The sequence below is a fragment of the Calonectris borealis genome, chromosome 10 (assembly GCF_964195595.1).
Source record: "Calonectris borealis chromosome 10, bCalBor7.hap1.2, whole genome shotgun sequence".
NCBI classification, from domain to species: Eukaryota; Metazoa; Chordata; class Aves; order Procellariiformes; family Procellariidae; genus Calonectris; species Calonectris borealis.
Window position 1 is genome coordinate 24,601,297 of NC_134321.1, and position 21,539 is coordinate 24,622,835.

Sequence of the window (21,539 nt, forward strand, 5' to 3'; positions counted from 1 at the left end):
CTACTGTCTTTAAAAAGAACCCCGATTTGTGGCATCCTCTGTGGGCAAGCTATCCATTACTTATATCTCGGCATGTCTGAAGCACAATTCGTATCCTAACCTCATTAATGAATGATGACACCTTGACCTGCTCTATTAAGTAAGCCATGCTAGATCAAGAGGCACGCTGCTCTCCCGTCCCGTGCTAAAGTAAGGCAACCAAGAGAAAAAACAACGGAGTAGATTACCTGAGTTACAGCAATACCAGAATAACGCAAATCCTGCAGCAACGCTAAAACAAGCAAGGAAAAACACTGGACCTAAAGAAAACGAAAAAGGAAACACATTAAGACAGAACAGCGCAGTGGAAGTTTAGCTCAGTTCATAAATCATCAATTGCTATTAATATGCATAATTAAGTGTATTCAAATGAAGCTAACACATTCTCAGTTACGTGTGTTTGTAGCTAATGTACTATGAAGCACATTTACTATACTGTAATTAATTTTTACTACAGTCGCTTTGACACCATTCACTGTTCACCTCTGTTAATCTAGCTATATCCTATGAAATTTAGGTGAAAGCTTCCTTAGATGTTTTCTCACTCTAAAACTTTGTGCAAAAACCCCTTTGAACACTACAACAAAATACAAACCAGACTACTGGGACCTCACCACACAGTGTAGCATTTTACTCTGTAAATAGCCCCCACTGGGCCAATGCCCTGCCTGTGGTAAGAGCACATCACATGAGGCTGCAGTCCCTTAGAAGCAGATTTTTAGGGCTTTGTTTTTTCCCCACAGATGTTCCACAAATTCCACTTTCATGACAAGAGCAAATATTCTTGTTCCTCTTTACAATTCTGCTGGAAGCGGAAATGCAGAGCCACACGCACACCTAAAACAGATCTCCCACTGGACGCATTTCCTTCATGTGCCTGCCTGGAATTACATGCAGTTTAACGCTGATGTTCAGTATTGATGTTCAATAAAACCCTTCTAATTCGTACTTATCCACAGACAAAACCTCATAAAGATTTATATCTGCTTCTTTATTATCTAATATTCTATTTGTATTTACTACTTCACTATGAATATAGCTACAATTAAACTGCACCTGTCAATTTAAGGACAAATGTACTGCAGCCTGACAAATTAGGGGAGCCGATCACGTGGAGAAGGACACTGGAGAAACAGCAAAGGAGCAAGGACTTGGTTGCTCCTTCGGATGCAATCTCCCAGCGGGGGCGGCTAGCAGCCGGACAATCTCCAGTCTGAGGCCAGCTCTTTCATCAGCATGCGTAAGAACAGAAATGATTTAATTTTCTTATTTCCAAGCACCTTCTCTGTTCTTCCTGTACTGTTATGCTGCGCTCAGCAATAGCGATGTGAAAAATCTGAATAGCAATTTGGTTCAATATGCAAAGTAACAACAACACAGGCAAAAATACACACTGAGTTAAACTGTGTTTCTGTCCCTCATTTCAGTCTTCTCTCAGGGGAAAACTGGCAAAAAGGCATAGTTTATAGAAGGTGATTTTATTCTCTCATAATTGTATCCAAATTTCTAAATAAAATCAGTTAAACTTAAATGATAAAATAGCTCATTATAAATTTCGAAAATTCTTCAGCTTTCTTTCAGATCTCCAACTCCTTTTCAAAATATCTTTCAGTGAATAAACCATTTGCCTCTGGAATCTGGGCATTGAACAGAGGAAGGGGAAAAAATTAACATGTTTTCCTAAGGAAAATATATTTAAGTTCACCCTTGCTCATCTTCCTTTCTGTCTTTGTTTTCAAATGATTTGTACTTAAATTGAAAGCTTAAAAAAAATGAAAAAATTTGAAAGTTATATAAAAAAATTATTGATGGCCTTACGCAAAATGACAGCAGCAGCAACTGAATAGATCTTACTATTCAAGCATTGAAGAAATCATAGGAAATGAAAAGTTTCGCTAAAACAGTGTAAGTAAAAATACCATTGTAAATATTGATTAAACTACAGTCTCTTGAATTTCCTGGCACTGGTTTCCTCAACAGCGGCTCACTACGATTTCCTCCATTAATTCCACTTAACTTGTGACAGTAAAGACATCATAAAACAAACTATTTGTTACATGAAATGCAAATTACATGATAAAATAAATTGCATCATAATCTGAAAAGCCATTCCATCCGGTGACACTGTATGCATTTATTTACCCCTGTCATTTAGCATATATTTCTCCTTGTCAGTGTCTATCTCTGTGGAATCTAGAAATAAAAGCAACACATGAAAAGTTAGTACTCAGCTCAAGCAAACAAGCGAACATAATCAGCACACGCAAAACTGTGCAAAACAACACATTTCAGAAAAATATCCAATTTTGACATAAAATATTAACCCCTCCAAAGGTAAATCATCGCTATAGTTAAATCTGGATATATGCTGATCAAAAGATATAGGCACATAGTCATTTGAATGCAACTATAAATAGCTGCAGCAACACCTCTGATCTGGTTAAGCACTAACCACGTAAGTAACATTACACTTGTTTCCCAAGTGAGGAAAGCAGGAGCTAATCCTTCCATAATGCCAGAAATTTTCATTGTAATAAATACAAATTATTTGTTAATATATGTGCTAATCTGAAAACACCCCTATAATTTAATGCATCACCATTCTCTCTGTTCTTGAGTAAATCTCTGGGCATTAATGTATCTGGCAGATGAAGCACTTGGAACAAACTGCTTGGCGCAGATTATTTCTCTAAATTCTGGTCTCAGCTTCTTTGAAAGTCTGTAGGTACTACGTGCTAACATTTGGTGCAAATAATTTTTGCCTCTATCCTTCTGCTAATTCTAGCAGAAAAGGAGGTTGACCTTAAGACAAGGTGTTCAGTAGTTAGCAGCAATAAAGCAGTTTCTGCTTTGGGCAGAAAGACCTGCAGCTCTTTTAGAGGTGCCTTTGCCATATAGATGTGGAGATAACATTGTCTGTAGATCGTGTATGCAAGACCAAAGAACACCGCTGTCACCATAAACGGCAGAGGAATGACTTTCCTTTAATGCATCATGAATCTGCAAAAAACTTTTTTAGCCAAGAGGGTTAAAAACAAAAAAAAAACAAAAAAAAAGAAAAAAAGTGAGAGCTCCGAATTCGGCTGTCAATAGGGAAGAATTTGAGACTGTTTGGTTTCAACTGATTTCCTTCTTCTATGTGACAATCTGGAGCTAGGTGAGGTGCCTTGGAAAACCGCCCCGCACAGCAAGTCAGCAAAGGGGACCTGCAGTCAGCCAGTATCAGATGGTGAACATCCGTCTCCCATGCTAAATCCATCCCTCCGTGGGGTGACAGGGCACGGCATCCAAGCAGAACAGAAACATCTGAAGCACTCTGCTGCAAAGCTTGAGAGTCACTGAAGCAGAAAGGATTGCTGCAAAGCCTCCGCGGCGCACTCCGTACCAATGGCAACCTTGCATCGCTGCCCGTTTTGAGGCATGTCCTCCCCATGTACTCTAGCTAAGAAATCCTCACACTTCACAGGAGAGCACAGCCAAATCTCTGCACTTCTGTCAGGCTATCACTGTGTGGGGCTGATCTGTTCCTTTATCCTTCCAGTCTATGTCAGCATTGAGAGAAATAAAAACATTTTCTGAGTCACTTGGAAGATCCTGTTTGGCTTCAATAGCTCTGAAGTTGCCCACGCCATGTGCCTTACCCACCCTCTAGTGGGAATTCTGAGACATTACTCAACATTTCACTTGCAATATTACACTTGAGGCAAAGAAACTTTGTTCTATGACAAATTCCAAAGTTGTTTTAAAAATGAAAAAGAAATCTTTGAAAGGATTTCCTCTGTAAAAAACATTTTTCGTATGTACAGCTGCATGTAATCTATTACAGAACTCTGTCCTGGCCATAGTTCATCACAGTCCTCACCAATAATTTCTCCAGGTGTTTATAATGCTGCTTGTTTCAGGTCAAGCAGCATTTAGAACAAAGTCCCCATGTTAGGGATTCCCTTTTTTCCTCACATTTACAAATTCTACTGTCAATTCTGTAAATGCTCTGTGCTAAATTTGATAAATTTAACAACTACTGCTGTGAGTAACATTTGAGTAACATAAAAATTGTACGTTAGAGGTCCGAAGGATAATGCCTTTAATATTCAAAATGTTCAAGTTCCCTTAAATGAGAAATAACACCTCATATTGAAAAGGGAGCTTTTCCTGAAGAATAAGAATAAAATTGTTCGCGGTTTTAGCTTAAAATGCTGCACAGATGTTTATCGACCATTCAATCCAGAATGCAGACATTTGTTTTAGTCACAGAACTCATAAGAAGCAGTAAACATATTAACACAATTATCTCGTTATTTCCTTCTCAAGTCAATATAATCTCACGATGTAGTAGTATTTTAACTCAGTTATTTAAATTATTCTCATCATTCTGAGGATGGTAACATAAGAGACCGTACCAAGATACAGAGAACTTAGTGACTTATGATGGTTACTGGAGTCCCTTTGCATAATGCAACAGCAGCAGAACAGTTTTGGGGCACCACAAAGATCTATTTTTTCCGTGAAGCACTTCTAGCACATGTACTTGCTATGCGCAGTCTGAACATGAGAAGCCCTAACCCTGCCTACTCATGTAGCTACCCGAGTAAAAGCTCTCAGAAGTAACCACGTCAATCAGGTGCAAGGACGAGCACGTTTGTGCTCCAGCGAGAAGTGAAAACATCACACAGACACCCTACGCAAGTTTCCTTTCAGCTGGTTTGTCCAGGCGTGGCAACAGCACGAGTCCATCTTCGCAATACCTGCACCACTTCCAATGCGAGTTTTACGGGTACGGATGAACTTGGTCACAGCTACGCTATTTCTAGTGCCCAGCTGAACTCAGACCGCCGATACGGGACGTAGTCGGGCCGTGGCTACTGTGTACGCGTGTTAAGACACATTTTCAGAAACGGCTTGTAGAAGGTAAGCGTTATTGAACATTAACAGAGCTTAAACTCTTAAACCATCAATACACTCTTGAAATTTTATTCTTAGTGACTACACTAAGACTTCTTAAGTTGCTCTTAATTAATAAAGGCTGTCTGCTGCCTTCTAGTCAGCCTGGCAGAAAAACCTGTTGCTCTTGAGCTCTACCCAAGTAAAAACAATTGATCCAAGATTATTTGATTTAAGAGCCTTTTCCCTCAAAGGGCATGACTTCTGCAAGGTGAATATCAGATCAAAAGCACTGCCTTAAAGCTGCTGCGCGCTGAATCAATAGAGATTCATGCTCATCCGAGATTCTGAGGCAGGGATGGTCCCAGACTTTCCCAGTTCAAGAGGGTTCGGGTATGGGATATGGAGAGCTGGGGTAACTTTGCAGCCTCCCTGTGCAGGCAGGAAAACTGTGAAGTCTTCCACTGGTACGTATTTGTGCTGGGTAGATACAAAGCTTTTCCTTCAAAATGAAAGGCAAAACAAAGCTAGACAATGCAGTATCTTCAAAGGTAATTACAATTTTACATGCTGTTTTCACTCCAGAAATAAAGAGGTCTAACTGTTTTTTTTAAACCTATGGACTTTTGGTGTAACGGTTTGAATCTCCCTGGAGTTTTGACTCACATGTTTAAAATTTCCCTGGGCACCTAACTGTGGAGTTTCTTACAACTAGAAATCAATTGACCAGTGAAGCGTTAATGCTGTTAGATACTTTATAAGGATTTCTTAAACTGCGGTCCCTTTGCAGCTTCATTAACTTAAACGTGGGAGCTTTCCCTCAAGCTCCTCAAGTTATTTCAGTGTGCAGGATGCCTGAACGTATTTCCCATCCATTTGGAACATTGTTCTTTTCTCCAGTTCGTTAGGCAGGGAAAAAAAAAAAGAAACACCAACACATAGCAAGCATTATCGCAGGTTGGCAAGTCAGGCTTGATACTTTTCCTTACAGAAATGAGCTCCTTTGCAGTATAGAATCGAATCTGTTTGAGCCTCAGTCCTTCTGAAGCACATACACGTATATTTGGGGGGCAGCTTTATGGACATCAGTCAGGCCTGCCAGCTGCACAAAACAAGTCCTAAGTGATTAATATCACAGTTCATCATTGCAAGGGCCTATGAACGTTTGCTTCATGTTAAACTAGACACAACCAGGAGATTTATGGATTGAGGGAAAACCAAGCTTCTGGGCCACCAGAGTTTTGAGCTTAACAAATTTGAGGTTTGTAATGTTCTTACGTGCCACAAGTCAGAATGAACACAAAGGAAATAAACAACCTATTAAGAAGCAATGGTTATGAAAAGAGAAATTGTACTTCATACAAGTTATATCGCTGTCTTACATGCACTTAAACTGTCTTAACGACATATTTCATATGTCAAAACAATCATAGAGTTTTAGACTGCCCACACTAGTCCACGAATAACAAGAACTATGCAGCTAAATCCCTTTATGGCTTTTGGAAAATTCCAGTCAGAAGGAATTAATGTATACTCCAAAAGTTATTGAAATAACCTAAACAGGTTATTTAAATAAGCTAAACCTCATCTGAATGAGGTTTTATAATACAGTGATGAGGAAATCCACAACTCAATCAACTTACAAATCAACTTACTCAAGATTTTCCTGCTTGGCAGGTCATTATACAGCTGTTCAGCATTGATCTGTAGAGCCCTGTAAAACTCTTGACAGTGTCTGTCTCCTTTCTTTTGAAGGTGCTTTATCAGATCCGAAAGTCTGGTATGGAGTGATGCCCTTGGATTCCTGAACTGTAAGAGAAAAGCACTCATCAGAAGAGAGATTACAACAGCTGGAGATCAATTTTACATCACTTTACCGTATGTGAAGATATGGAGCTTGTTTTATATTTGCTAAAAGAATGGGCCAAAACAATGAGGGGAACCTAAAAAGGACATGCATTGCACAGCAGTCTTCAAGACACTGAGCTCCATCTGGTCAGCACTGCTTGATGGAGAGCATATTGCCTCTGCCTTCCCTCATTCTTTTTTCTGTCCTGATAAAGTGACAGCTACTCTGCGTTTGATGTTTTCTCTGCATTCAAGCTAACATGGTACTTGCTATTCTACAATTTGATTCTGACGGCTATTGATAGAAAATACCAACAAATCTTATAGTAAAGTTTCATGTTTTCAAGTTTTACCTTAGTTGCCTAGTAATGATCACGCATTATACTGCTTATATTAGTCCCAATATTGGAGTGTTCATCATCCCAAGATTACATGTTTCATTGTTACCAGCACAATTAACCGCTGGGTACCCAGTGCAACATGTACAAATTCTCATCACTCAGGCAACATGGCAAGCAGTTGCAGAAGAAAGTACTTTTTTTCTGTAGTCCAAAATGTGATGAATATTAGGAGACCTTACGAAGAGAATGAAAACGCGTACCTAGCCTTACACACATCAAACTGATTTCAGCTTATTTGGAAAATGTCCAAAGCCATTCTCAGCAAAGCATTGTATTTCAGATCAGTACAGCAGATAACATTTGCAGTACACTTAGTTAAGATCAATTCCTGCTCTAGGGGGACAGGAATACAACATACCTTATACAACACTCCTTATTCTGACAAAATTCCCATACGGTCTACCAGATACCGCTGAGATGGTAAGCTTCCTAAACACTCAATACAGTTGACAGCAACTTGCCTGGACCTATGAGAAAGCAGTTCATTTCTGTCTGCTAAGTGCAGAAATTATGTTTCACAGATTCGTTATGCATTTACTTTGAAGCTCTTGAGGGAATGAGATGATCTTTAATTGTGCATGTCACATAACCGAGTGGCTAGACTGGCTCAGCTGATGATCTAGCACTGATCTACACCACCAAAACACTATTCCTTCCCATGGAGTTTGATTATGACAGAATTAGAGCTATTTTTCCTAATGTTAAAATATTGATATGGCAAAACCCCGAGCCTTGTGCAGACAATGAAGTCAGCCGAGGGCAAGCACAAACTGTTCTAAGTAGGATCTGGGAAGCTTTTAATTGACTTTAACTTTCACTCCACACAAGTTTAAAAGATCTTTCTCCCTAAAAACAGGTACCCATTTTTGAAAGCTTCATGCCAGGGAGGGCGGCCTTCCTCCATACATAGCAGCACCTCTGGAAGATGTTACTAACTCCACTCACTTCCCACAGCTCCCACACTTATAGGTGGGACTAACGCCCCCCTCCTCTACCAATACTCAGAGTTATTAATCACATTAATCAGCAACTAACACCGATTAAGCTACTGTAGACGATTTTGTGGACACAGGCGGATGCAGCACAGATCACCTGACACGACACTCCACACTGACTCGCCTGAGGAGGCAGGCGTGCAGGGCGTTTGGTCACACGATGGGTGCGATCCTGCCCACGGAGTGGTTTTAAGACAGTGTGCTTCTGCACGCACGGCGCCAGACGTCGCGGCAGGGACCGTGGCATTAAGCGGCTGCTGAAGAGAGTGCCCCCTCCCATAACCACTTGGCACAGGGAACGTGCCAGCCCTGTGACTTCTCCTCTGATACGAGAGCCCAGATACAACTGGTCAGCACGTAAGAGGCGAGGAAGACTGGCTGCGTGTGGCACCAAGAGCCAAGTCGGGAAGAGGGCAGCTGAGCTACTGACCCGCAAAAACAATGCGACATTCAGAGATACAGCAAAATTTATCAAATTACCTTTTCTGCTTCTGCATTGGTAAGAATTTGCGGGTAGACTCTGTTAAGCTGAAGAATAATTTTATCAACCACTTGCTCGTTCAGTCGGCTATTGCTTGTAAGAAAATACATGTCGTGTTGCAGCCGATGACAATACGACTGATCTAGAGATAAAAACATACAAAGAACAAACCACAGCAGTTAATCAGCAAGCCATTTTTAAATTCTGTAAATTTCATTTTCCTAACACTGGTTAAATAGCTAAAATGAAATTAGCACCACCACGTAATTGGAGAAAGTTGAACTATCTATTAGGGAAACACAACATAGCCACGTGCTTTCAAAGACCCATCCACTTAAAATTACACACGTCTGAACTCCTGGCTGGTCACTCGTGCTGCCTCTCTCTTTCCAAAGGGAGAAGGTTCTAAATTATTTAGATGTCAAGCACTGACGGATATTTAATCAAATACAGTCCTAAAGCTGTTAAATCACTGAAGATAAATTTTGTGTCATTTATGAAGTCAGATTATGGAGTTTAAAACTAATGTGTTTTATAAATTTTTTGATGTAAATATGTATTTCAGAGAGAGAGGTTCTCGCTGATGTAGAACAGTAAAAGGACATAAATTTGGCTTCCAGTCATGTACATTACTGATACTGGTACACAGCACAGGGCTGGTCTTTGCCTGCCGCTTAGCACCCGAGGGCTGCAGCACAGCCTGGCATGGGGTGGGCGGGGTGCAGAGAAGGGGCCAGGCAGAGCAGGGGGCTGACTGAGCTGGAGTGATCTGGCCCTAACATCACCCAACCCTCCAAGAGCTTATTGCTGCCTTTTGTCTAACGAGAGACTTCAGCAACTTGCCCAGCGGAAACTGCCCAGACTGAAACAGAACTGGAACATCAGGAGCAGCATCTCTGCCAAAGAGCCGTGAAGTTTTTAGGGAAGGACTTCTATCTTCGCTTCAGACGGGAGTGGGGAGAAAGGGCAGTCAAAAAGCAGTACACTTTTACCATGAAGTACACTTGAATACCCTTACAAATAAAACGCATCTTTTTCTATTTACCAAAACCTCAGCAAATACACAAATCCAGACTTGCTGTTAATTTAGGCACCATTTCCAATTTGACAGCAATGGATTTTGCAGGAGCATAGCTTTCCCTATAGCTGCTTGTCTATAGTCCCTAGATTAAGATACAGGCACAGACTGGTTCCACGGGTTACTGTGCCCTTATCAGATTTAGAAAGAGAATGTCTATGACCGTGTCTGAAATAAGTGTTAAAATGTCAGCACAGCACTTTATAACCAAGCAGCACAGAAAACAAAAACACAACACTGCCACCCCCACCACACCCCCAGCACATTCCCCGTTTAAACCAAATGCATAGGTTTTATGATATTTTGGCTACCAGAAAATATATAACCCTCAGCCCTTTCTGCCCCCCAATTTAGAGAAGATAAACAAAAAAATGAAGGAAAAGAGCCAGAAAACTTTGGCACGATGCACTACACCTCTGCACAGCCCTTGCCCTTTCTATACCATGTCCTTTTTTTGATTCTGTGTAGCACTAACAGTGTTTACAGGAAAGGCTTCAGGAAAACCTCCAGTGCAACCATCACGCACTAATAACTTCTCCAGTGCCAGTGTCACTCCCATTCAAACAAGAACACACAGCTATTGATACTGCATAGAGAGCTGCAATTCTACAGGCATTGTGGAATTCTTCCATGTGTTTCTAATGCCTCGGTTTTCAAAGGCTCACTCTCAAGGTAGCTTTTTAGTGTACTGTCAGAAACGTACTGCCCTGACATACTCGCTGTGCAACTCCCTTTTGTTGCAAGAAGTTCCATGTTATCTGATTCACGGCTGAGATCAAACTTCTCTTCAGATCAACTCATTGGCATGCACAAAAGGCTGAGGCAAGGACCAGGAGACTGTGAAGTTCTGTCTGTTCATGCAAATACTTTTTGGGGAATGAAGTGCCATAGTGCAGCTTCCTCCTCCTTTTTCTGCTTCAGCTACGTGATTTGTAGTGACTCTCAGTGTCAGCAACAACTCTGTACCTTCTGCAAACTTACAAAAAACAAACATACAACTAGAGTCTTACATCTAGCAGAGCAATTAAACTTCAAATAGCACTGTGATATTCAAACAACGAACCACAGCAAGCGCTAAACACGGCAAGGATCCGGCACAATGAGTATATAAAGTAAAATAAAAGCAGGCTCAAAGCGTCATCTCCTTCCCTGCTTCTTGCTCTCTTGCTGCTTTCTCATTACCGATCCCCGCACAGGCAGCACGCAGAAGTATATTAGCAGCAATTACACCAGAGAAGTTAACTGTGACCAATTGAAGATCGCGTTTAAGTCAAGATCATTTTCTGCGCAGACAGGAGCACTTCATGTCCTCGTGGCACTTTTCATTTACACACACTCATTAAACCATCACCAGTATTACCAAGGGCTTTTTGCTGCCATCTGAAACCTGCGCGCTGGTGCACCTTATTACAGGGCATAAGCCCTCTGAGGTGTCAGGGGTGGCTATATGTTCTTCCCATCTAAGCCAAAAGGCAGGAGAAGAGAAGGAGATGATGCTCTTGGCCCCTCTGGCTACTGCTAAACTCTGCCTGCCAAGGACAGGTCTTACACCTGGCTCAGGCATCTGCAAGATGCTTCTCCCATCCTATGGGATGCTCCATTTTTAAGAAGCACTCTGCTCCCTCCCCATTCCCACAGAGACGTTTCACCTGCCTGCACCTTCACCTCCTCCAAATTACTTCAGTTGAGTATTTAGGATGGGGTGCAAGGTTTAAAATTTCTTGAAGAGTGGTTATCAAGCTCAACACTAGCTCAATAAAAGCAGAGCAGAAGTAACTTCCAGTATCTCACCTCTCTCTTCCGAAATCTTTCCTCTCTCCTCTAACTCTGAGAAATCTCTGCCCAAACCACACAAGGAACTGCCTTCAGGCTTCTGGTAGAACAGAGAAGTGAAACTTCCCACCACCACCACCCACCAGTGCAGAATTGTGCTCCAGCCACTAAATTTAAAGAAAACAAACAAGAAAAGCCCCACCAATCCTAGTGGCTGGAACGTGGCACCCTGCTTGGGAGCGATAAGGATATCTGGAAAGCACACGTGTGCATTTGAAGCCACCACGCAATGCTCCTGGGCCCAGTTTGCCCCAGGAGCTCCAGCAGCTTTGTTACGGCATGGACTTGCTCCCATGCACTGCCAGTCATGGCCCACGTTAGTGGGTGTACAAACATGACCGTGCTATGAAGTTTTATAATCACTGCTCACGAGCAGCAGCTTTTTAATACTGAACATGCCCATTTTAAAATAAGAGAAACCCCAAACCAGGCAACTTCACAACTGCAACAAGGCTACTGATGTGCTGTCAGCTCTTGAGAATTTAGGGAGCGGTTGTTTGGGATATTTTGCATATCCACCTTTTATCTCACTGCCTCAAAGAGATGAGAGTTATTGCAAGGAAAATTGAAAATCTTTACGCTAAGACGACTTTTTTTTAAGCAGGAGTCACCCCAGCATTAAAAGGACAGTCATGCTGTTAGTTCAGAGCAACAAAATCGGGAGACGGGGTCATTAGCCACAGCTTACAGCACAGGCGTGGCACTGCCAGGCATTTTAACGCCCTCAGACTGCGCTAACTCCAAATTTGTAATTTGATATTACTGCAGTTACACCTTCTCCTCCACTAGACCATTAACCAAACTGGGCTTAATCCTGTCCACAGGCTTTGGACCCAGCCGCAGGTTTGCTTGGGCAAGCAGCTGCAGCGGAGGGGTCTGCAGGCTTCGACAGAGCTGGAGGTTGGCAGTGGGCTGAGCTCAGCCTCACTGAAGAGAGGCAGCAAATGCAGCTGAGATTGGATACCACGGCACTGAAGCTGACCTAAAGGTTGCTTAAAAAAAGGTCGGTATTTTCCTTACTCAGAGGAAATATAAACTTGTTAAAGAGACAGACAGGAAACTCAGGAACTGTCTTTGACAGCTGAGAAGAAAACGTAATTTCATGTTACTGACTTATAATTACTATAAGCCCATGACACATCATACACGACTGCTTTTTTCTCTCACCCAAAATACAAAAGGCCTCTGGCATACAGCACGTGCACACCACGCTAACGTACACAGCCTGCACCTGACCACACACACGGAAGGAAGGGAAGTACGCGTACAATTAAGAGATATCGGAGAAAAGCAAGCTGGTTATTTGTAGCCAGCAGCTCCTCAAACAGAGAATAAAATACATAAAATCAGTGATGATAAAAGTGCAAGCAGCAAATGACAGTAACAAAGCAAAACGCTCATCATTTTTCACCTGCAGGTAAAAATCACCCCCACTGCAACCCTTCATAAAATGACACATCTCTATTCTTCCTTCCGAACGGGCAATTAGGATTTCTGGCAATAGCTGCAGAACGACCCAGCCATTATACTAAGTGCTGGCATTTTAAGGCTGCTGAAATATATTCTGCTTTTGGAAGTAAAAAGGCTCATAAAAAAACTGATCATACGCGACCGTAACATGCCAGACTGTCTTCTACAGCACCTGCAGGAAGAATGTCAAGGGCGACAGAGCCACCCTTCCCAAAGCTCTTCCTAATTTAATAGCAGAGTGTGTTTGCAGAGAGTTTTCAGAGACAACTCCTAAGCTAGGCACTGGCACGCCAGACCCTGGCAGCAGCCAGGAGGTCAGACAAGCGCTGTGGCGTTGGCCCTCTTGCTCCATACGCCTGGGGTGAGGCGTCTGGTCCCTGAAAGGTGTCACTAGCCCCTGGCACAAGGCACTGATAACACAAAACATAACTTCAGGTTATAGTGGCTGTCAAAAACCCCTTTGTAATTTTGATTCTGCTTAATTATTCTTATCATGAAAGACCCCATGTTGTTTTCTGTACAAGGAATATCAAATGGGTTTTTGTCTCTGCACTCCCCTGCATACGCTCCTCTACGATCTACTTTCGCTGACCTTCCGGATAAAACCCCATGGCCCCAGGGACCTGCCACCTTAGGCTGGGGTCTGCATTGCCACCTCATGTTTATCACAGGAAATGAATAAATCCAGCTGCATTTCAAATTCTTAGGCTGCCATCGGCCCCCCCGCGCTACGCTGCGACACGGAACCGCTCTCATCCATGCTTGGGCCCGGGGCGCATAAATGCTGCCAAGCAGACCTTTCCAATTAATAACTCCACCAATATTTACATGAGGACTCTCGATACTGTCTCTGACACCACTGTATCTTTATGTCCTGGTTTCGGCTGGGATAGAGTTAATTTTTTTTCTAGTAGCTGGTGTAGTGCTGTGTTCTAGATTTAGTACGAGAATAATGTTGATAACACACTGATGTTTTAGTTGTTGCTGACAGTCAAGGACTTTTCAGCTTCTCACACTGGCCTGCCAGCGAGAAGGTGGGGGGTGCACAAGAAGCCGGGAGGGCACACAGCCAGGACAGCTGACCCAAACTGGCCAAAGGGATATTGCATACCATGTGATGTCATGCTGAACAAAAAACTGGGGGGAGTTGGCCAGGGCGGGGGGGGCCGCTGCTTGGGGACAGGCTGGGCATCGGTCGGTTGGTGGTGAGCAATTGTTTTTCATTTGCATCACTTGTCTCTCTTGGGTTTTATTTCTCTCTCTCTGTGTTATTTTCCTTTTCATTACAATTTTTTTATTATTATTATTATTATTATTATTATTATTATTATATTTTATTTCAATTATTAAAATGTTCTTGTCTCAACCCACAAGTGTTCTCACTTTTACTCTTCCGATTCTCTCCCCCATCCCACTGAAGGAGATGGGGGTTGAGCAAGCGGCTGTGTGGTGCTTAGTTGCTGGCTGGGGCTAAACCACGACACTTTATTATGGTTTCATCTTTTGTTTGTTTTCCCTTTAAAAGCCTCCTTCAATTTACCAAGCAAACAGACAGGATCATCACAAGCAGATAAATTTAAATACAACAGACACAAAACCCAACACATCTTTCTGGCATTCTCCGTAACACCACACATAACTTGCAAACATCCATTCCAGAAACCTCAATGGTATCTGCTCTGCAATGCAAACACAAGTTGCAGCTTCCTGTAAAACTCCTGGATGATTTTCACAAACTTCATGAAGGCAAGCTGACAACCAAAACCTTGAAGGCACGTGACCTGCCATTTGTACGTGTCCACGCAAACTCCCTGCTGAAGCATCTCAGGAAAGAGCTGAAAAGTCTCCCTCAACAAAATGCTAGCTTAACACTAATTTAGTTTTTGGCTCTTCCCCTTCAAGAGCCCAAGAAAGGGATGCTGAGGATTTGAGAAGGAATCTGGCTGCAGAGGAATGGTCTGAGATGATCAGATTGCACTGGTCACCAAATGCACCTCCGATGAAGAGCAACTGGTCTGCTCCTCTGGGCTGGAAGTGGCGATACAGAGGTGAAAGACGACGTGCCAGCCTCCCCAGCCGCACTCCCCCACTGCCACATGCTGGTTTTACTGGCAAGGAAGTAACCAGAAGTCAAGAGTCTTTGACAGCAAGTCATAGAAACATAGAATCGTTGGAAAAGACCTTTCAGATCATCGAGTCCAACCGTTAACCTAACGCTGCCAAGTCCACCACTAAACCATGTCCCTAAGCACCACATCTACAGGTCTTGTAAATGCCTCCAGGGATGGTGACTCAAGCACTTCCCCGGGCAGCCTGCTCCAACACTTGACAACCCTTTCGGTGAAGAAATTTTTCCTAATACCCAATCTAAACCTCCCCTGGTGCAACTTGAGGCCGTTTCCTCTTGTCCTGTCGCTTGTTACTTGGGAGAAGAGACCGACCCCCGCCTCGCTACAACCTCCTTTCAGGGAGTTGTAGAGTTCAGTAACTCATCTTTATCTGAAATATCTTTTAAAAATAGAAGAGAAAAAATAATAAAACAGTGAGCAAAATATTAAAATGCTCTCGACACTCGAGTGTGACATTCGTTTACACACACTCCCAGTCCTCCAAGCTTCGTGCGAAGGCTACAGCCAGGGGGCCCTCGGGAGTCCAGGAAAGCCTGCGTGCCCCCCGGGGCAGAGGCAGGACCCGAGCGGGCGGAGGGGGCGGCTGGGCACAAGCCGCAGGCCCCTGTCCCCCGCCAGGCGCCGCCCGCCCGCCGCGGTGCGGAATCCGGCGCAGCGCCGAGGGCCCGGCGGCAGACCCGCCGCGCCCCGCCGGGCTGCACCTGCGGGCCGCCAGCCCCCGAGCCGGCTCCCGCCCGCCGCTGCGGAACCAGCCGCCTGCCCCGGGCCCCCGGCGCTGGGCCCCGCTCTCAGGCCTGCCGCTGCGGCGCTGCCCAGGGCCGGCGCCGAGGCCAGAGGCGGCAGGGCCGGGCGGCGCCCGCTCCCCGGCACCGGGGGTTACGCCGCGCTGCCAGCCGCCAGCGTCACCCGTGGGGCGGCTCCCCCCTCGCGGGGACCCACGGGCGAGCCACGACTCACGCACGCAAGCCCTCCCCAGCGCTGAAGGCACCGAAACGCGCGGCAGCAGCCGAGCGGCGCCAGCCGCGGCCCCCCGGAGCTGAGGCGGCCCCGCCGGCGGAGCCCCCGCGCGCCCCCCGGGCTCTCCCCGCCCCGCACTCACCGGCCATGGCGGCCCCGGCCCTGCCCGGCCCGCCGGCGGGCTGCGGGCCTTCCTGCTGGGGGCGGCGGCGGGGCCGGGCCGGGGCCGGGCGGGTGCGGCCTGCGGGGCGGTGCGGCCTGCCGGGGCGGCGCCTCCCGGGCCCGGAGCAGGCGCTGCCGGAGGCGCAGAGCCCGCGGCTGCCCGGGGCGCGCCCGCGCCGTCTCCCCCATCGCCTTGGCAGCCTCGAGGGGTAACCGGCGTTCACGGGCAAGGGCCGCGCTTCTCCGGCCACCCGGCGCGCCGAGCGTGTGGCAGTACGGATTTACGCCTGCACAGCTGTCGGGTTTGAAGCACTTAATTGCATCGTTAGTAATGCCGCGGTGTACTTTTCCACGAGTAATTTAAGTGTTCGGGATACCATGTCTACACTTTCATCATATCCCTACACAATTTCTATTTTTTTCGTGTGCCGCAGCGCTGTACACATTTGTTTAAATGCGGCTACGATGTGCGAGGCAAATTTGACAGTTATTCCAGTCCGAGGAGCAGGGACAACCTCTCTTCAATCAAAGAAAAGCTTTCAGTGAAGCATCTAATTAATTGGGATATATTAACTTCATGAGGGAAGAAGTACAAGGAAATCTGTGCATTTTAAAGACTCCCGTTAGCACAAAATTTCATCAGCATTTAATTACCCAGCGAGGTTCGGAGGACAATATGCTTTCCTAGGTATAAATGCTGCAGAGGAGCAAGGCTGAACTTAGCTTTGCAAATTGTGATAAGGAAAGGGATACATTATTTATTACTGCAGACTTTTTTTTACTGCAAAATCTGGTATTTTTATAACTTATTGGAAAGGGCGGATTTCTAGTATGGCAAAGACACAGGGTGATTTGCAATTATGACTTGTGCTGAAACCCTGAAGAAAATGTTTATGTTGAAGAGGGACAGCAATCTTCCAGAGGGATTAAAATCACAGCAGGCAAAGCTGCCTCCGGACTGGTACATAAAATGCTCCAACCACACGACTGCCCTCTCACACACTCCTCTTGTTAAAACAGTTTGCTTCTCTTAAGTGGCAAGTCCCCGAGCACCAAGACACACCCTTACCCAGGAAACAAAACCATTAATGGTGTGGATGACCACTGGTCCGCGAGATCCTGAAAGGTTTGCCCTGTTTTGCCGCCGTGCCGTCTTAACCCAAACGCGTGGAAGAGCTATGCCAATATATCGGGACTGGTTAAACGGAGAGATAATAAAACGTACAGCCCCTTGCTTTGAGGGAACGTGTAGCGCTGAAGCTGGAAGTCAGCGTGTCCCAACTGACAGGCCGGGACTTTGAAGCCTACGGGGTAGGCACGAGTTGCCAAAGAGGAGGTAAGAAAGGATTTAGTGAGGACTTGACTTTGCGCTTGGATACACGCTGTGGACCCTTACAAAAGACATCTCAAGCTAGCCTGGGAGTTAAAAAAAAATGAAAAAAGAGAATTAGCTGGAAGTTCGCGAGTGCTGCCACTTGGTGGTCTCACGGAGGAAGTGTCATAGCCAGCACAGCCCCAGAGATGGTGCGTGGGCCTGTGGGGCGTTCCTACATGTCCTGGGGCAGGATTTCAGCTGGCACACAGTCCTGAAGCTTTCTTCCGGATAATTTCTTTCTCTGATACTCTCGCCTTTGTTTCAGTGTCTGGCCTTCCCTGCCAGGGTGGAGTTTCTCCAAAGAGAGCGGCATCCCCCCCCACATCGCACACACCTGCGCGCTCTGTGCTCCGAGGAGCTCATCGCGGAGACCTTCCTGGTGAGCACAGCCAGAACTGCTGTAACTCACGGGATTATATGCACCTCCATCAACAAATGAGAAAGAAACCTAAATCCCCACATTTACTCTTGAAAATGTTGGTCTATACCGCCGTACTACAAATGAAAGCAGCTTCCTTATCTCTAGAAAGTGTAAGAACATGGGAAAAAAAAATCTAATTGAAATATTTTTAGTATTATCAAACGCTGTGACATTTATGGTGCGTGTCCTTGGGAAGATGAATAGAGTTTAAGCATCCTGAGTTTATTCCATTTACCCTCAGGAATCCAGATCTTCTGAACAGCATGAAAATAGATTTTTAAATTATTGTTATTGCACATGGAGACAAATTTTATACTGTTGTGAATTCACAGCATTTTGTGCTCTGCTAAAAAGTTTCCCTGGAATCGCTACCAGAATCTAAACCACAAAACTGAAAACCTGGTCATCTTAATGTGACATAGACTGAAATCTCTAATATAAATCTTAAACCTTTTTTAGCAGACAGTGTTTCCGAGCACTGTGAGTGAAATGGAAATGAAAGTCAATCATTCAGGACTGCTGTGGTGTACCGTGCCACATTGCCTGGAGATTATTTTTGCCCTGTAGACTCGGATAACGATACAAGAATCAAGGGTTAAATATATCTCCTCCTCATGCCCATGGCATGCAAGACTTCTGCAGCTCTATGGCTGTTAGGTTTGCCTCGGAAAGGCAGGTCCTCGGGGGGCCACACGGCTGCGGCAGTGGAGGGGGACACCCGTCCGCACGATGGGGCTCGTCCGTGGGGAGGCACATACTTGGCAGGAGCTGGGCCACCAAATCCCCTCCCACGGCATGAGCCGTGACATTCAAAGAGCAGAGCCGGAGAGGGAGGACACACGCTCGGTACCGGTAACAGCGATGAGCCGTATGCAGACGGCGCTACGAAACCCTTACGCTCTTTGAGGCGAGTAATGCTGGTTTTCAAACTGCTCACAGACCGAGCGGCACTCTGCAAAGCCCTCACTTCCTGCTGACGGCCTCGATAGAGCCCAACTCGTTTCCGAAACTCCGTGATTCATTTCAGATTTCTATCTCCTAATTTAGTGGCTAAGCTAAGTGACCTGCCCTGCAATGTTTTATTTCCCTGTCTAAGGGACAGCAGATGGATTTCCTGGTTAGCTGATCTCAAAAGCCATTGCTGTTCCCCCCCTGCTAAGCCAACTGATTTGTTTATTTGAGTGAATTATTTGATTTACTAAATATTACTCTTGTCCTGGCAGCATCGGCATGTAGTGTTTTCTTGTTTTATCTGTTAATTGTTAAATCACAATATGGTTTCTTATTTTCCCACAGCTGAAGAGGGCTGGATCTCTTTAGGAACAAATTAAATCCAGATAGTGCAGGCAGTTCCTTTAACAAAGTATTTCTTTGTGTTTAAGAAAATACAATGAAATACTTCTTAAAAGCTCAGATTACACACTAAGCTCCCTTCAGCAAGTTTTAGCTAATAATTTATAAAAACAGACTCTAAGAAGGAAAAAAAATGGGACGGCAGCCCCTGGCTGGCCACTCCCGCCAGAGCCGCTGCCCCTCCTGGCTGCGCACTTTTCTTCCTGCGGTTTCGGACTTTTCAGACCGCTCATTTTGCCCAAGTTCCTCGTTACAACTACGCACTTACAGGTCTTGTAGAACATCATCCATAGGCTTCCCGGCTTTGTGCTGTGCCCGGTAGACGTGCAGCGTGGCAGCCGGAGCGCGGTCCTCCTCGGGCGAGCAGAGGTCACTGGCGAGTCAGAGAAGCGAAAGTAAACCGGGAGGGAGCGGGTCCGGCTGCGCACAGCGGCTGAGGCCTCCGGCTGCGCGGGTCGCGGCTGCCGGGAGCACAGGCCCGGCGGTGCGAATGCCGGGCTGCTCCCTCGCTCCGGGGAGCCAGCGGCAGTTTGCTGCTGATTCTAAGGGACGAGTCATCAGCTCTGAAAACCGAGATGTTTGTTTACTCAAAGTTAGGGGATTTTTTTTTTTTCCCTAATAATTTCTAAGATTGCTTTGCATATAGAATTTTCTAGCCTTATTTGTATAGTCATAGTATTATTATTGGTATAATCACCTTTTATTTCTTCATTGGTTAAAAGGAGATGAAGAAAAACAATTCCCTGGCTCCAAACACAAAAGCAGCAGCTGTGCTGCAAGTTCTCAGCTCTTTCTTCTCAACCAGCTAAGCCGAACGATTAGATGTGAACAGAACTGACTTGGGTAAAAACATAGCCTGGAGCATCCACAGGTCTGGAAATCCCTGGTCAGTTTTAACTTCTTGTGTTCATTATATGAGTGAATTACATGCACCCCGATTCTGCTGCATGACACCCTATCCTTGGAAATTTTGACGGCGTTAGTAAAACAAGAAGATGATGCAGATAATGGAAAAGTTGAGTACCTCTTGTTCCTGGCACAATGGAAAAGTCAGTGTATAGAATAAGCCCTTGTATACTGATCATAAATCATCTTGATAAATATTGCCGAAGTTACTGTGTTGGCTGGTAGGTTGTATGTGGGATAATGAACAGCCTGTTTCACATACATGTTCAAAACCGCACATAGCTTGTAAAGTACAATCCCTTGTAAAGTACAAATCAAATTATACATGCGAGAAAAAATACTCAAGTAATTATATTTTTTCCTAGAAAAACCCAAAACATTGAAATTCTTTGAAGACAGAAAGCAAATAAAGCCATTTGAGCATCCTCCCCTTAAAATAGGTGTATAAATAAACAGCTGACAGATTTGGCCAACTGAGATGATTGAGCAGAGCTCCAAGGAGAGAACAAAGCCACTTTGTCTATAGTGTCCTCACATGGAGGTCATCACCCCGCCAGCTCAGTGCCTCACCTGACCACCACGGGCCAGGAAGGACAGAAAGGATGGTGTGCAGCCAGCGTGCAACCCACGGGCTTTATGAAATAAAGGCCAGCATCTGGGCATGGATTAGAAGCCACTGCAGACTCCAGCTCATAGATGCAACATACCTCCTGTGGGAAAGACTACTGTGAGCATTTCCATATAACCTTGACCTTGAAACACATGAGCAGTCTGAACACACACACGCTTCAGGGTAGCATCAGGGATCCAGGGAACAAGCTGCTTCTGCTCTGCTTTACACCAGATGAACTCTCACTGCCTCGCTTGCTGCTGTGCCAGAGGAGCTCCGTGTTTCCACCACTGCATTAGCATTAGCTACCAGGAATGGAGACTGGCTTTTGAAGCATCTTGACGTGCAGGGTGCTGGGGACCATACAGTGTTCCACCAGCTGATAACGTTCTGGGTGCAGTGACAATAGAAATGGCTATTGGTTGGGGAATAATTACGCAAGAACCTTTCAACGCTGGCTCTGTCAATTAGCTCTCTCTTCATAACAGTCCTTAAAAAATATGTAGAAAATATCACCTCCTCGTGTTACTGAAGGAAGAAATAAATGAGGCTCATTGTAGCACTTTCAGGGGAACGGCATTTGATCAGAGTTTACATAGA

At 44.9% G+C, this 21,539-nt stretch overlaps 1 protein-coding gene across 17 annotated transcripts in view; it reads right to left on the bottom strand.

The window, feature by feature from the left end:
• The window catches only part of CARD19 (caspase recruitment domain family member 19), a 64,938-nt gene extending 45,108 nt beyond the window's left edge, over nucleotides 1–19,830 (bottom strand). For 3 of the 17 annotated variants that reach the window (XR_012675114.1, XM_075159470.1, XM_075159467.1), the window contains exons 1-5: nucleotides 11,515–11,866; nucleotides 8,645–8,787; nucleotides 6,576–6,729; nucleotides 2,182–2,232; nucleotides 228–299 (exon numbers count right to left, since the gene is read on the bottom strand). Coding sequence is in view for 16 of the 17 variants with exons in the window: in XM_075159470.1 (XP_075015571.1) it covers nucleotides 228–299; nucleotides 2,182–2,232; nucleotides 6,576–6,729; nucleotides 8,645–8,787; nucleotides 11,515–11,851 (757 nt within the window). In the remaining variant the exon portion in view is untranslated. The other 14 variants (XM_075159471.1, XM_075159468.1, XM_075159476.1 and 11 more) reach the window with 12 other exon arrangements.
• Nucleotides 19,831–21,539: the final 1,709 nt, after the last annotated feature.